General features: G+C 45.8%; 1 protein-coding gene across 7 annotated transcripts in view; it reads left to right on the forward strand.

Annotated features, from left to right (window-relative positions):
* Positions 1-15748, forward strand: part of BLNK (B cell linker) — a 249892-nt gene that overhangs the window by 90935 nt on the left and 143209 nt on the right. Inside the window, exon 1 of one of the 7 annotated variants that reach the window (XM_083149319.1) lies at positions 3911-4169. The exons of 3 other annotated variants lie outside the window; for them this stretch is intronic. In XM_083149319.1, the coding sequence (XP_083005445.1) occupies positions 4135-4169 (35 nt within the window). In that variant the 5' untranslated portion in view covers positions 3911-4134. Of the gene's footprint in view, positions 1-3910; positions 4175-15748 lie in introns of those variants that run through there. 3 more of the 7 variants (XM_083149324.1, XM_083149323.1, XM_083149320.1) reach the window with 3 other exon arrangements.

Raw genomic sequence — 15748 nt, forward strand, 5'->3', positions numbered from 1 at the left:
GTCAGTGTTACAAAACGACAATTAGCCAGCCTGCCCTCCTAATGGCAAAGAAATAGTAGATATTTATCATATGTGATTAGTTTTGGGGGAAGTACAATATAGGTGCTCATTATTATACCTTGTACAAGGGATCTTATGTGTTTGTTATATCTTCATTATTGTAGTTGATACTATCCCTGATGACTGGTGAGTACATTGATTTATTCTCTAATGTGTTGGGGATTTTTTCCTGTGTTGATGTATGATTTGTTTGCAGATATATATATATATATATATATATGATATTTCAATTTATTAACATGTTTAAACATTTCAAGGAGCAGGCAGGCAGGCAGGCAGGCAGGCAGCGCTGGTGTATAATGCTGGACTCAGGATACCTGCAAGTATGTGTATGTGTCTTTTAAACATAAATGCATGCATACACATAGATGCATAGAGTAAGTAATGCTAAGTACAGCTATGCGTTGCTAAGCTATAGCACGCGTTGCTTGGCGGAGCGAGGCCTTATTGGATTTGCTAAGTGCATACACACTGTGTTTTATATATATCAGTTTTGCTCATTCCCATACATCAGCACTACTGTTTTGAAGGCATGCGAATTTGTCACCATTTGTGTTGGCGCAGAGACGCTGTTCATGTAAAGATGAACAATAAAGTTATTAACACAAATAACTGTGATAAACCAATGACACCACCGGATTGGTTGATTGATGCCATTGTTAACATGGCGGAGACACGCAGGGCAGAGCCATTTTCGCCTGCGGAGCTGAGGGCTCTGGTCTCCGTCATGGAGACAAGGCTGGGCCGTGCGGGGCCCTTTATCACAAATGGCCAGAAGCGGCGGGCCTATGCTGCGGCAGGCCGCAGGATTTACGCCCGCACCCGGGTGCGGAGGAGCATCGGCCAGCTCGAGAGGCGGTGGTCGGACCTCCGCAGGCGCCAGCCCCAGCTTCTCCAGCAAATTAGGGGCGAGATAGCTGATTGTGAGTATTTTCGCTATGAAATTTCGCACTTACTTCATACCATCTATAAACCATAAAATGTGTCTCATGATAAGTGGGTGTCCATGGGTTTAAAAGTCCATAGACTGTTATGTGTGCTTCTTCCTGGTTAACATGCAGTCATGTGGCTTTTATATGTAATGACATAGCATTCATGATTCAGATGCATACAATGTGCCAGATCTAATATGTGTTCAACATTGATAAATGCCAGGGTTGTAATGATTGAACAAATTACTAACAATCACATAATAACTTAAATGTCACATTTGGGAGTCCATTAACAGTAAGGAGCTACTTTCAAGCATCGTTTGCCAACATTATCACCCTTCCATGTATGTCTTGTTATGGATTACTACATGTGCCCCAATGACCCGACATTGACCATGATTTTGTTTTCTACCACACAGCACGAGCCCGAGCACGACAGGCACGGGAGCAGGCCGAGGCAGCCCTGGCGGAGGAGCAGGCGCAAGAGCGTGATGAGGAGGTGGCGGCGAGGGTGGAGGAGGAGCAAGTGGAGGAGGAGGAGGAAATGGTGGAGGAGGTGGAGGAGATGGTGGAGGAGGTGGAGGAGATGGTGGAGGAGGTGGTGGAGGAGGAGGAGGTGCCTGAGGAGGTGGTGGTGGAGGAGGTGGAAGAGGAGTTGGTGGCAGAGGAGGAGGTGGAGGAGGTGTTGGTGGCGGAGGAGGAGGTGGAGGAGGTGGAGGAGGTGGAGGAGGTGGAGGAGGTGGAGGAGGTGGTGGTGGTGGAGGAGGTGGTTGAGGTGGAGGAGGTGATGGTGGCGGAGGAGCTGGCGGAGGAGGTGGCTGAGGAGGCGACGGTTGCCCCAGAGGTGTCCGAATCCGAGGGGGAGGAGGCGTGTGAGGCCCCGGAGTCCCATCAGATCGGTATGTTTACATAATGCATCATTCATGAAGTAGTTGGACTGGTATTTGTTATGTAGCACTGGTGATTAAAAATTTGGGTACAATACTATTAATACAGACCCCAAAGTGGGTAGCTACAGATACAGGTATGGGTTAGATGGGGTGTCCAAGGCATCCCTTTCATCCAGGACACCTCTGAATTACACAGGTTTGTGGGATGGGTTGGAGCTCCTGCCACATAACCGTTGCAGTTAAACAGGATCCTGGAGTAAAGGGATGAGTGGATCATTTGTGGATTAAATTCACCTGCTGCAAGCGTTGATTATGACCCATCAAATAGTGGAATCTATATTTTTGTTGAATGTTATTTATAAACTATAGGATGTATGCTATAAATGGAGTATGGCCCGGCCTACCTTGGAATGGAGTCACAAGTTGCCAGTGTCCCAGGAGCCTCCTCTACCTAAACACCCCCTGTAGTTCAGATTGTTTTTTTGGCCTCACAGAATTGTAGGTTGGTTTAGACTGAATTATGATTTTGAGGATGTGTACTGTGCATTCCTGACATTTGCATAACTCCCATGCCACGAACCATCACTGAACTTAGACTGAGGAGATTGTGACAAGTTCTTATTGACGGAGGCCATGACATGCTTGTCATTGGTTAGTCATGGGTGGGTTGTGACTGAAAAGAAACACTATGACTGTTATGTCTTCTGCAGAGTAAAGGGTAGAGGGAAAAAAACACAGTATGTAGTAAATAAGTTTGCATGTATGTATATATGTATGTGTCATATCTATTTATCTATGTGTGTCTCTATCTCTCTACATATATATATATATATATATATATATATATATATATATACACACACATGTCACCTAGCATTTCTGCAATGTATGTAGCAGTATGTGAAATGTATGCATGAATATCATGACTAATTTTTGCCCCTTTGACATGCCCACAGATGCCACAACACCGGCAGATGAGGGGGTTCGTGGGGCCCTCCTGCGTGCTGAACACCATTTACGGCTATTATTGGCCGATCTGCAGGACCTGCGCGATTTACTTATATAATTTTTTCTTTGGTTTTTTTATATTTCAGTGTTAATTGTTCCTGGTAATAAATAATTTATGCAAGTTCAACGTTGTTGGTTTTCTTTGCACATTAAACATTATATGTGTAGATTTTTTATAATATTTTACACAGGGTCTAATACAAACCATTGCACTTCAATTGCTGTAAGGGTTAATGTGTGCAATGCATGTGTTAGGCATGCTTGTAAGGATACATTGGAATCTAATTGATTCCAATTCCAAATAAGCATTTTTTTATGAGGATAGGTAATTGAATAAGTGGGTCATGTGATGTATTGCAGAATTGACATAATAGTGGGTTGTTTGGCGTAAATACACCGCTTACGGGCGGTAGCACCGCTTGGCTCCCGTTCGGATGCGGTATTCCCGAGCATACTCTGTAATACTCTGTAATACCGTGCAGAATCGGAGTGTTTCTTCCGCACACGCATGGTTTGTATGTCGTCCGTAAACACGCCCTGTTCTTAAAGAGTGAGTCCGTCCGAATGCGGAGGACACGTGGGCGTTTCTACGGACGATGGCCGCACGCGGCAGAACACCGTGGCGTGCGGACCGCTCCGTAAGAATGCGGGAATATCCGCACCGATCAGAATAAGGGCCATAGTACCTATCTACTAATGTTTTTTGTTTATTACAAACTTCTGTTATTACTATTTTTGTTAATAAATATATTAACGCAGGGCTACAATGACGCACTTCATTTGGTACCACGGACCCCTCTGAGAAGGGGGGTCACGAGAGCCAGTCAGGGAAGGTTGTGCTAAGCATTCAGGCTGCACTACGGGCAAAGATACTACCGGGTAGTAGAAGGCTTTACCTAATAGAGTGGGCATTGGCTGTATTTTATTTGGGTTTCCCTGTCAGGGGGAGTAGTTTGGACTTTGCTTTGTAAACAATGCATTTTGGTTTCACTTTAGTAGCACTCCCAGCAATCAGTGTAATAGAAATGGGCCACATCACAATAAGACTAGAACATTTAATAATTAACATAAAATAAATGAGGAAGTATGAAGCTCGTCTGTAGCTAGCTACAAATTGATCATTTGCATCCAGGGAATTGGCAGAAGAGCTGCAGATCACAGTGCAGTCAACAACAACAACAGCGCCATATTGGAGAAACATTCCATTTACTGGGTACTAGAGACGGATTCTCAGGTGGATAAAGATGTACACCGGTCAGGCGAAAACAAAAAGCTCATGGTACTGTATGTCTGTCATTATTTATCATTTCCTCCTCATGTCACCTGATAGTTATATGTAGAGTGATACATATGCACTTATCCAAGTACGGGATTAGTCCAGGAGGAATGTCAGAGTTGAAATAAGAACATTATTTACCGAGGTTGTTTTACTTTTGTAGTTATTGTTAAATAGATTTTGTTTTTACATTCTGTAAGATTTTTTTTATTATGATGTCATGCTTTGTATTACATTTGTTTGCTGATCATAGCCCCAGGGCCTGACCAACCAATAGGGGATCAAGCTGCAGTCTGGATCGCTGGGTCCTGAGGGGAGCAGCGCTGGCACAACAGATGCTGTGGTCGTACCTACTACTTGTGTAACTATGGCAGAGGGGGGAGCTGGGCCTCTGCAAATTCTAGTGGATGGCATGGAATCTGCAAAACTGGCCTCCCAAAAATGGCCGCTGCCTTCTTGGCCAGCAGTTTACAGAGTGCTGGGCAGCCACCATAGTCAGGGCAGTGGGGAGCCTGGCTGGGCCCAGGTATTTATCTGAGGACATGGTTTAATCATGGGAGGCATGGCCATACACACTTAAAATAAAATACAGAAGAAATAGTACTTTTAGCTCCTCCCTGGCCACCCTGCACCGCAGCACACAGCAGCATGTGCTGTGTTAAGGAGAAGATCTGCTGCAACTCCTGCTTTCATGTAATTGGGGTACCAGAGTCCCCACTGGGCCACTCCAACAGACCTGTGCCTGGGATATAAGTACCACCCCCCCCCCCCCCTCCTCTCTGGGCATGAAAATGGGGGCATGCCCCACGGTCACAACATTCCTGCTGTGCCACTCACCCTTCTGCTGAGGTCACGCCCCTTTTTCGAGAGTCCCAATTCACCCAACATCAATGTTGGGAGGTACGATAGTGTTAAAACATTATCTGACAATGCCCTTTCATTCCTTAATACATATCTGCGCTAGGTCTTGTTGTACAGTGTATTCTTACTTGTCCTTACATTAAAACAGGGATCTAACATGGTATTGCTGTGCCTCCATAGCAAAACGTATGCAAGTCTGCCTCACCACCATACACTCCATTGTCATTATGTACAATAGCCTCTTCTCCCCTCCACCTACATTTATGCACCCTCAATGTAGACTTGATCTGTTATTGTAAATCTAGGTCAAGAGGTCAGTTCCCAACATGGCACAATCTGTGTGACGTTTGTTCCAAGTCTTGTAGTTTCTTCCGAAAGCTAAAAATATGCTGTTAGCTTACTGCTGTCTGTGACCTTATATTCCACTGTGTAATGAGAGATAGTCAGCTGGTGCTCTGGATGAAGAATACATTTCTATGCTGCCGTGTGATAAGGGTTTGGGGATTCTGTACAAGAATATGGCTGTACAACAAAGCATGGAGGATTTAGGTGTTAAGTACCAGAATCATTACAAAAGATTTGTACCAAGACTTCAATTCGGCTGAAACTTTTATTCAAAATATTTCCCTACATTGCCAGCTTGGGTGACACCTTTCACAAAATAACCTTATATTTAAACTATCATTAAGAAGATTCAAATTAGTATTATGATTTGGTCTGTTAAATGGAGAAATCTTTCCTAATAGGCTTTAACCCTTTCAGGTTCAACGTCTAGTCAGGCTAAACAGCCCTAGCGCTAGTAGCAGATCCAATGGTGAGCCACTTTAAAATAAGAACATTAACATTGTTCAACATTCAATGTGGACCGTTTCATTGAATAAAAAAATAAATGAAAAAAAATGACAATTAATTATAAACATTTAAACCAGACTGTTTGAATTGCAAAAAAAAAATGGACTGCAAAGGGTTAAGAAGACTACTCTGAGTAAAACATTTCCCAACAGTTCTGCAGACAGATGTTCAGCTAAATGCGTGGTCAGTAAAATATTAATAATAAAATGATTAGCATGATAAGTAAAAGTGCGCCATTATAAAGGAGAGAAAATGACATACTGACAGCTAAATGTTATATTTCGGCATGAAAGATCCTACTGTACTTGCACATTTGTTTTCTAAATGGAAAAAAAACAATAACAATAATTGCTTTTATTTGTATATTAAACAATGAAAGACAATTTTTCCAATCAGGCAAATCAGTGACAATTCTGAAAGATTATCTTGCAGTATGTGGACATGAAAGATAATCTGCCAATGCTGAAAATGGCAAAATTGGCCCTGATCTGTCCATTTGGTTTTCCCGCAAGGTTGATCTGCCAGACTGCCATTCTGCCCATTTCCTGCTGGGTTACCGGTGTACTGTAAAATCATGAAACTAATCCCTCAGTGGAGAATGGAGACCTTCTCTATCTGTCAGACCATTGCTCATACATTATATCAGATTATGTGAAAAATGTATGGCTTGCACCTCAGGTCTACCCCCCCTCTAGTCTGTAAGCTCCTTGGGGCAGGGCCCTCTTCCCTCATGTTCTCACAGCCCTCTTCCCTCGCACTTCAATTACATACCTCCCAACTGTCCTGATTACAGCGGGACAGTCTCGCTAATTGTAGACTGCACCGATGTCTCTCCTACAGCTGAGGGGTAGATTTATTAAGCTTGGAGAAGAGATAAACTGGAGATAAAGCGGAGAAAAGGTAAAAGGAGATAAAGCACCAGCCAATCAGCTCCCAACTGTCTTTTTCAAACACAGCTGATTGGCCGGTGCTTTATCTCCTTTTACCTTTTCTCCGCTTTATCTCCAGTTTATCTCTTCTCCAAGCTTAATAAATCTGCCCCTCAGTGTCCCGCGAGTGGGTGGGGGGGGGCAGTTGGGGGGAGTCGAAGAACACTGCTGTTCTACGCTGAGCAGCCAGTACCCTGTACTGTTCTAATGTGTGCCCTATGTATGGTGCTGCCAACCACTTGTGGCGCCTTATAAATAAAATGTAATCATAATAATAATATATGCATATACAGTAGCTATGTACAGACCACATGTAGTATGTTTGTATGAGTTGTGGCTCATTTGGACAACTACAACTAGGTCAACATTCAATTGGTCTACCCCGTATGGTTGGCATGCAAATGGTCAATAGGTCAACATGTACAAGTTAGACACCTGAAAAGGTCTACACAGTCAAAGGGTCAACATTGAAATGGTCAACACAGAAAGGGTCAACCCACTTTTATATTGGATGGGGGGGTTGGATGCCCATTTACCATTTGAAACCTCATGTGACCGTGTTTAGTGAACCGCATTCCCTCGCCACAATTCTATCTCTCTGTATCATGTAGGGTGGTATTCAAATGTTGTATTGCACCCGATCTCCCGTCTAAATTGATGGAAGATTGGAACACGATATTCAATGGATCTATTTTTTTTTTTGCACATATCGCGCTCATTATGTTCAGGTTTAGCCATGCATTTGCATATTTCAGCTCACCACCCCCTGGGGGATAGAGAGCTGAAATGCTGGTGAAAACAATTGAATACCATCCATAGTGTTAAATGATTACCATCATAATCACTTTTTTCATTAAAAAGCAACCAGTACCAGTATTCTGCATGTTCCCAACAGTCATGGCACTAACCTGTCCCTGCATGTCAGCTTAGCACGAGGGCGCAGCACTGCTCTGCCAGCCGGACCAGCCCACCAGCTCTTCTGGCATTTGCCAGAAATGCCAGATGACCAGGGAGGCCCTGCTCATGCCTGTAATGCAAGATTTCTGTATACAGACTACATGATAACACGGGGCAATACTCTGTCGGCAGGAATGAGGGGACCATTGGTGGCCCATTGCAGGCATCAGGTGAAAACCGCACCCCCAGACAAGTAGTGTTCCAGGGCGGTTAATATACAGTAGACCAGTGGCTCTCAACCTCGGTCCTCAGGACCCTCCAACAGTGCGCCAGGTCTCCACACAGAGTCACAGGTGAAATAATTAGCTCCACCTGTGATCTTTTAAAACGTGTCAGTGAATAATCTGTACACCTGCTGGGTGACCTGGAAAACGTGCACTGTTGGGGGTACTCGAGGACCGAAGTTGAGACCCAATGCAGGAGACCAGTTTAAAATCCCTTTTTGTTTAACATTCATCTAATTTATTTGACTTTTTATGTTGTCATTCTGCTATTAAACAGAACTTTGCTCATGAAAGTAATTGGCGGAATAGAAATACGTTTTATGTAAGAAAGAAATATACGCGCACACAGAACGATCTCTCGCTGTCATTTACACCTATTAATCTGCCCCTTCATCTTCGCATCAGATGTACATGAGGCCACGGGATAAATGTCACAGCCATCATTTCATTGAGCAGTTTATTTTCTTAGACTCCTGACATCCTAAAAACCAGGGTGCAAGAGGCAGAGTCTTCCCCGAGCCCAAAACCCAATATACTTCTAAAACTGGTGTGATGATAAGCCCCTTGTGTTTGTGGGCCCTGGGCTAATTTCTTATTCATCATTAATTAAAGATGAATCATTAGTCATTATGCAGAAGTAGGGCCTTTTGTTCATCTCTGCCATTCTGAACGAAATTGGTCAAAATATCTTTCAATATGACTGCGAAGAACAACGAATGATGATGCGCATACCCAACAGTTGTTCATCAAGATTGTTTGTCAACCGTGCATGCAGTTCAATTTGGATATCTTTCAAAAAGAGCCTATAAAGTGTAGCTAGATCTTTCGTCTTTCGTCTGTGGTCAATATGTTTCGTGAACATCTTTCGTCCAGGACTCTGGGTTCAAGGGAAATTTCTTTCAACGAAAATGGTCAAAAAAAATTGTACAGTGTGTATGCACCTTAAGAGTGGAATGGTGGTTCTCTACGCTGCACACAATGGCCAAGAGTGGTACTGCAGTAGCTGTGCTCACATAGAAGGCTTCAGGCAATCATCACAGCTGATCCTTCACATACTGTATGTCTCTGCTTCAATGAGTCAAGTGCAATATACTGTCGGCAAATCTTTCCTATGAGTGCCTCTGACCCCCTACCCATGAGTGCCTCTACCTCCCCATATGCACCTAAAATCCCCCTCCCCATATCTACCTCTGCCCCTTGCCTCACCAAGCATGCCTGTGACCCCCCCCCCCCTGCCCCATGAGTGCCTCTACCTCTGCTAAACCCATCTGCAGCTATCAGTCCTCCTCCCCGTATATACCTTAGTCCCTGACTTCACAATGTATGCATTCTTTGGTTAGAAAGGAGATATGTCACATCGTACCGTGCACATGCATGGTCATTTGTAATCATCAGGGCTACAAATTCGCAGCTCTACATAAGGGTCTGAATCAGGCCCAAAGTAACAGCCAATCAGTTTAAAGCTAATATACAGCAGTAGCTTAATAAAAGGGTGAGGTGGAAAATAACTAGTGCTGGGCACATCAAGATTTTAACACACTTAACGCGGGAAACGTGCAGGGGGGGGATGTGGCGGCAGGCAACAGGAGACGGGGCTGGCGGGCAATGGGAAATGGAAGGGAAACTGGGCTGCGCCGCAGGGGTGCAGAGTCTCCTTCCACATGCAGACGGAGACCTTGCACCCCTTCAAAAATGGCCACCGCTGTGAAGGAGACAGACGATAGAGGTGCTCCTTTACCTTTAGTGTCTGTAAGGGAAGTGCAGAGAGCCCAGTGCTACCTGGAAGTGCGGCTTCCGGGAGCACTGTGGCCCTGCAAAACCTGACAATGAGCAAGTAAACCCAGCTGGCATGGACCATGTAAACCTTCCGGGTATGGAACACATAAATCCCCCCTGGCAACGAGCAAGTAAACCTCCCCTGGCAACAAGCATGAAACCCCTGGCAACAAGCATAAACCCCTGGTAACAAGCATGTAACCCACTATGGCAACAAGCATGGAACCCCTGGCAAAGAGGTTTTAGGTAAGCAGCACCGATGTGCCTATTAGTGCGATTAATCGCAATTAAAAAATTTTAATCATTAACCACCACTAAAAATAACATAATATATGTGTGTGCAAGGGCCAAGCACTGCTATAAAATAAAAATGTTAACAAATAGCAATGACATATCCAGGGCCGGCGCTGCCCGCTCAGCAGAGCCTGCAAAGCAGGGAGGCGCCAGGCTGGAGAGGCGCCGCTGTCCCTGCTCTGCGACTCTGCTGCTGAACATATCTGTTGCTACCACTGCACCTGTCAACAGGCGCTGGCAGCTGTGTGGAAAATATGGTGTGTTCTAAAAACAAGGCAGTGGCACCGCAGCAGTTATATTGCAGAATTGACAGTCATGCTTCAGTCAGCTCAGCGAACACAGCGCGCTCCCCTCCCTCCCCCTGACCCACGCGAGATTACAGTAAGTTCTCCCCGCCCAGCAGAGCCAGTCATGTTGCTGCTGCGGTCGGCCACGCTGTGCCTTTCCGCAGCTGGCATAAAGCCCCCAGAGTCCCACAGCTGCAGTCATTGGCAAATGAGGAAATGCTCTCCTGTCTCCCAGCTACACAAGGCAGCATTGTGGCTGCTGTGGGCGCCGGACGCCGGTGCCAGAAACAAGGTGCAACGAGCGGGAAGTGCTCTGAATGCTGCAATGGAATTCACGTCACTGGTCAGTAGGAAGGGGCACGGGAGACACTGCCCCCTCCCCCCTTGTTCTGTCACAGTCACTGTCACTTTATTACACCATAAACTGTGTTCTCCCCCCCTCCCTCATTCTGTCACTCTAACCCTCCCCTGTGTTCTATCACTGTCAGCCCCCCCCCCCCGTGTTCTGTCACAGCCCCCCCATTGTTCTGTCACTGTCAGCCCCCCCCCCCATGTTCTGTCACTGTCAGCCCCCCCCCCCATGTTCTGTCACTGTCAGCCCCCCCAGTGTTCTGTCACTGTCAGCCCCCCCCCCCCCCCATGTTCTGTCACTGTCAGCCCCCCCAGTGTTCTGTCACTGTCAACCCCCCCATGTTCTGTCACTGTCAGCACCCCTCCATGTTCTGTCACCCACCCTGTGTCCTAGCACTCTCACCCGCCCTCCATGTTCTGTACTCTGTCACTGTCTCTGTGTTGTCACCTTGACGTTGACACCCATGTGTTGTGTCACTGTAAGACACCCCGTGGGGTTTTTTTTCTAAGTGTGACACACAAATCCTGAGAAAACAGGGTGGGCTGCCAGGCAGCGCACGGTAATCGGCTTGCGGGCGGCCGGACAGCAGGTCAATAAACATGGGTAAGAGATGTTTCCACAGCTCATTTTACCTGCTAAAAACCCTGCTTGAGTCTTGGGTAAAAATCCTGGGTCAATAGACTTGGGATGAAGTCACTAGACTTTATTTTACCACTGACAAAAATCCCAGGTCGGTGCACGTTCATGTGAAAAACCCCAGGATTTTTAGGTCACTGGAAAAAGGGTGATAAAGTGTAAAGGGAATTACTGCGTGGTATAATTTGTTAAAATGGGGCATTACTGTGTGGCATAATGTATAGGAAGCACTACTATTGTATGGCAGAAGAGATACTACTGTTTGGCATAATGGAATAAAGGGCTCTACCAGGTGGCGTAACATGAATAAGAGTCGCTACTGTGTGGTGTAATGCGACTAAGGGTCACTACTGTGTAGCATAATTTGATTAGGGGTACTATTGTGTGGCCACACGCCTTTCTTGTGAGACCACATCCCTTTGGAACATGCTGTTTTGTTTTCTTGAAATATGGGAGGTAGGGCGCAAATTTATATTCTGCAAGGGGGCGCCGAATACCCTAGCACCGGCCCTGGACATACACCTTTCTAACCAAAGAAGTGTCCTTTATAAATAGTAAATAGTATCATGGTAACAGGAAAATTCCTAATATTACCTGCTGATTAGAAATCCCATTTTTCTTTTTAGCCGATTCTTTCATTTATTGAGAATATACTGTACAAACATTTATACTTTTGAATACGATTTAAATTCAAAAGTTCATTTATATACTGTGTTACACTGGACAAAAAAAAAGAAAAACAATGGTGATGATATTTATTTAATATTACATGTAATCACAGTTAATGGTAATTACAATACATCGGCATGGCAGATTCTTGCGCTCTAGTTGTGGAATGTTTGAGATTCTTGTATATAAAGCAGTAGCGCACGCAGGGGGGGGGTTCTGAGTACCCAGAAACCCCCCCAGGAGTCTAAGGACCCTAGGCTGAAAGCTGAGGGTCCCCTCTTTCCATGGGTACAAGAATTTAAAAAATCGGCCCTTGGGAACCGGAGATATCTGACTTCAAATCAGTGGTCCCCATCCAAGCCTGTTAATTGCTCTTCCCAGTCGGATATTTCAGGTTCTGTCTGACTTAGAGTTTTTCTGAAGGTATATTCCAAAAGCTGGGATTCTCTCCCTTTGATGGACACTAGTAGCTTGTCTCTACTGTTCCCAAAATCAGAGCTATCAGCCTTCCAGCAGCTGGTTACTGCTCCAGCTCCACACACCTGGTACTGTATGTAGTTTTATATACTCGTTGGCAGATTGCTCTGCCTCCTGAACTCTGATCCCCTAGTCCCCAGTAACATTTGGTAGGTGGGATTCTCTAGTTTTTAATTCCATTAAAATCTAAGAAATCTATTTCTGGGAACTGGAGATATCTGCAGTCAAGCAAGCTGTCCTCCCACCAGAAAATTATGAATAATAAGCCCACTCCACTATACACCCCTCCTATCCATATTAAACATCCTCTACCACCCTGGAAGTTATGTATCAGGGCCCCTTCATTCAGCCCAATGCCCCCTTCTCCCACCCCATCTCCCACCATCTGTGCAGTAAAGGGGTAATTAGTGGAAATTACTGATCTAGGCCCTACATGCTGAGCAGTTGATATAATACCCCCTACCACCCGGGGCAAAGCTTCCCCCACCCCTACCGCTGGAGGATCGGTAAGTGCCCCAATACATTGCTATGCCCAGGGGTCTACACTGCTGTTGATGCCCCTGTATGTATATATATATATATGTATGTATTGTGTTTGTGTTTATGTTATTGATGCGATGGTGTGTTGGTGTGAACATCGATGCACCATCGATTATTTCGTGTTATATGTGTGTTAGTTATAAGTCTGTAATATTCTGATGTTTTTAATATAACTGTAATGGCATGTGTTGAATATGAGAAGGGACCCAGATTACCCTGGTAATGGGTTTGAGATAAATAAGCATAATATGATTACATTGTGCTGTGGGCTGAATGCACACAGAGCTATAGCGCTGGATTATTGAAAACATGGCCGTGCGCTCCACCTGTTGTAATGGGTGGAACGCAGGTCAGCTGATGTAGAGCGGAAGCTCTGGATCCTGGGTGACACGCAGGATAGAGTTACTTCCGCCGCAGTGGAACGCACGCCGCTATGGATGTGCTTGTTCGTGGCTGCAGCATGGAGCACGGCTGTGACATTTGCAAATGACTGGATAAGTAAGTCAATATGTGCGCTGTTGGCTGTGTATCATTGTGCTTACAGTACTATGTGATATGTTTTAAAGGTTTTTTGCTTTGATTGGTAGCCTTTGGTGGGCGGGACTGGGGTTCCCATAAATATCGACACATGTCAGTAGGGATTTACCTGTGTGTCTTTTGAACGAGGCGGTCATGAGTAAGGCCACGTTCTGTGGCCGAAACGTCGACCAGAATCTATGCCTGTAATTTTTTCCTGATATATGGATTAAAAACCCTTTGCTGGAAAGATTGAAGCCCTGGTGAGTTCCATTTCTTCTGTTGGACTGTATTTGTGACCCTATCTTAGGGATATCACTGATGTGCAACCCCAGGCGGATGTATTTGTAACTGAGTGTGCCAGCCCTATCCAGGATATGTATGTATGTATATATATATATATATATATATATATTTTTTTTATTATTATTATTATTATTTATATACATTTGGTCTATCTATAATACTTTAACTGACCCGGCATATACTGGGTCACCTAAGTGTCCATCTCCGTGCTTTGCTCCGCCCCTCTGGAAACCCCCTTCTGAAAATCCTGCATTTGCCACTGTAAAGCCCATGGCACAGTGAGAATAATGACACCATTACAATGTTGTGTGCCATAGACAGAGCAGTAATAATATCATGTACAAGTATTACTAGGAGCAGAATACCATTATAGCAAACACAGCTATGAAGATTTGAAATAAATACTTTCTGTAGCCATTTTTTTGTCTATTAAGCCCATTTTTCTTCAGTCAGCATCCCGTCGGGCAGGGTGCTGGCATTCAGTGTACTGACGCCGCCGACGGCATCCCAACTGTTGTCAGAACACCTGCTCTGAAGCTTCAAAAATGTTCTGGGTTACAACGCTGGAATACCGACAGCAGGCATTCCCAATCGGTTAGTATGAGGGCAGTGCTAGAGGGCTAGGTTTATGCACTAGTGGGGGGACTTAGGGTTAGGCTTCTGGGAGGGGAGGGTGGTTAGGGTTAGGCTGCGGGGAGGGGAGGAAGGTTAGGATTAGGCTGCAGGGAGGGGAGAAAGGTTTGGGCTAGGCTGCAGGGAGGGTTAGGCTTCTGGGAGGGGAGGGTGGTTAGGGTTAGGCTGCGGGGAGGGGAGGAAGGTTAGGCTTAGGCTGCGGGAGGGTTAGGCTTAGGCTGCAGGGAGGGGAGGAAGGTTTGGGCTAGGCTGCAGGGAGGGTTAGGGTTAGGCTGCTTGGAGGGTTAGGGTTAGGCCCTTACAAGGGGAGATTAGGGTTAGGCTGTGGGGAAGGAGGATTAGGTTTAGGCACTAGTGGGGGGACTTATGGTTAGGCTGCGGGGAGGGGAGGAAGGTTAGGGTTAGGCTGCGGGGAGGGTTAGGGTTAGGCTGCATGGAGGGTTAGGCTGCAGGGAGGGGAGGAAGGTTAGGGATAGGCTGCGTGGAGGGTTAGGCCCTTACAAGGGGAGCTTAGGGTTAAGTTGTGGGAGGGAGAGTTAGGGTTAGGCTGCCTGGAGGGTTAGGGTTAGGCCCTTACAAGGGGAGATTAGGGTTAGGTGGGGAGGGAGAGTTAGGGTTAGGCTGCATGGAGGGTTAGGGTTAGGCCCTTACAAGGGGAGAATAGGGTTAGGCTGTGGGGAGGGAGGGTTAGGTTTAGGCACTAGTTGGGGGACTTATGGTTAGGCTGCTGGGAGGGGAGGAAGGTTTGGGTTAGGCTGTGCGGAAGGAGGGTTAAAGATCGTCACTTACAAGGGGCAGTTAGGGTTAGCCTGCAGGTGGGGGGGTTAGGTTTAAGCACTAGTGGGGGGACTTATGGTTAGGGATCGGCACTTACAAGGGGCATTAAGGGATAGCCTGCGGGCCAGGGGGTTAGGTTTATATGGCAGGGGTGGGGGTTATGTTTAGGCACTAGCAGGGAGGCTTAGGGTCAGGCTACAGGGGAGGAGGGTTAGGCTGGTGCAAGGTTCAGGTGAGGGGAAGAGGGTTAGGTTGCTAACAGATCCACTGTCGGGATTCTCTGTATCAGGATGCCGGGATCAGTCTGTTGACCTATAGCATCCACACTGCCAGGATATGATATTTATCCCGCCCACTGGGCCCCGTTTCCCCCCCAGGACCCAATCTGTATGTGCATGGCATATTATGTTACCCCCTTTGCAATGCTCCCTTGCTTATTATATGCATTACATTGTATTATTTTCATTATACAGTATACAGTAGCTCCCTCTTTATA

Source organism: Crinia signifera, chromosome 6, assembly GCF_055691185.1.
Source record: "Crinia signifera chromosome 6, ASM5569118v1, whole genome shotgun sequence".
In the NCBI taxonomy this organism is placed as follows: Eukaryota; Metazoa; Chordata; class Amphibia; order Anura; family Myobatrachidae; genus Crinia; species Crinia signifera.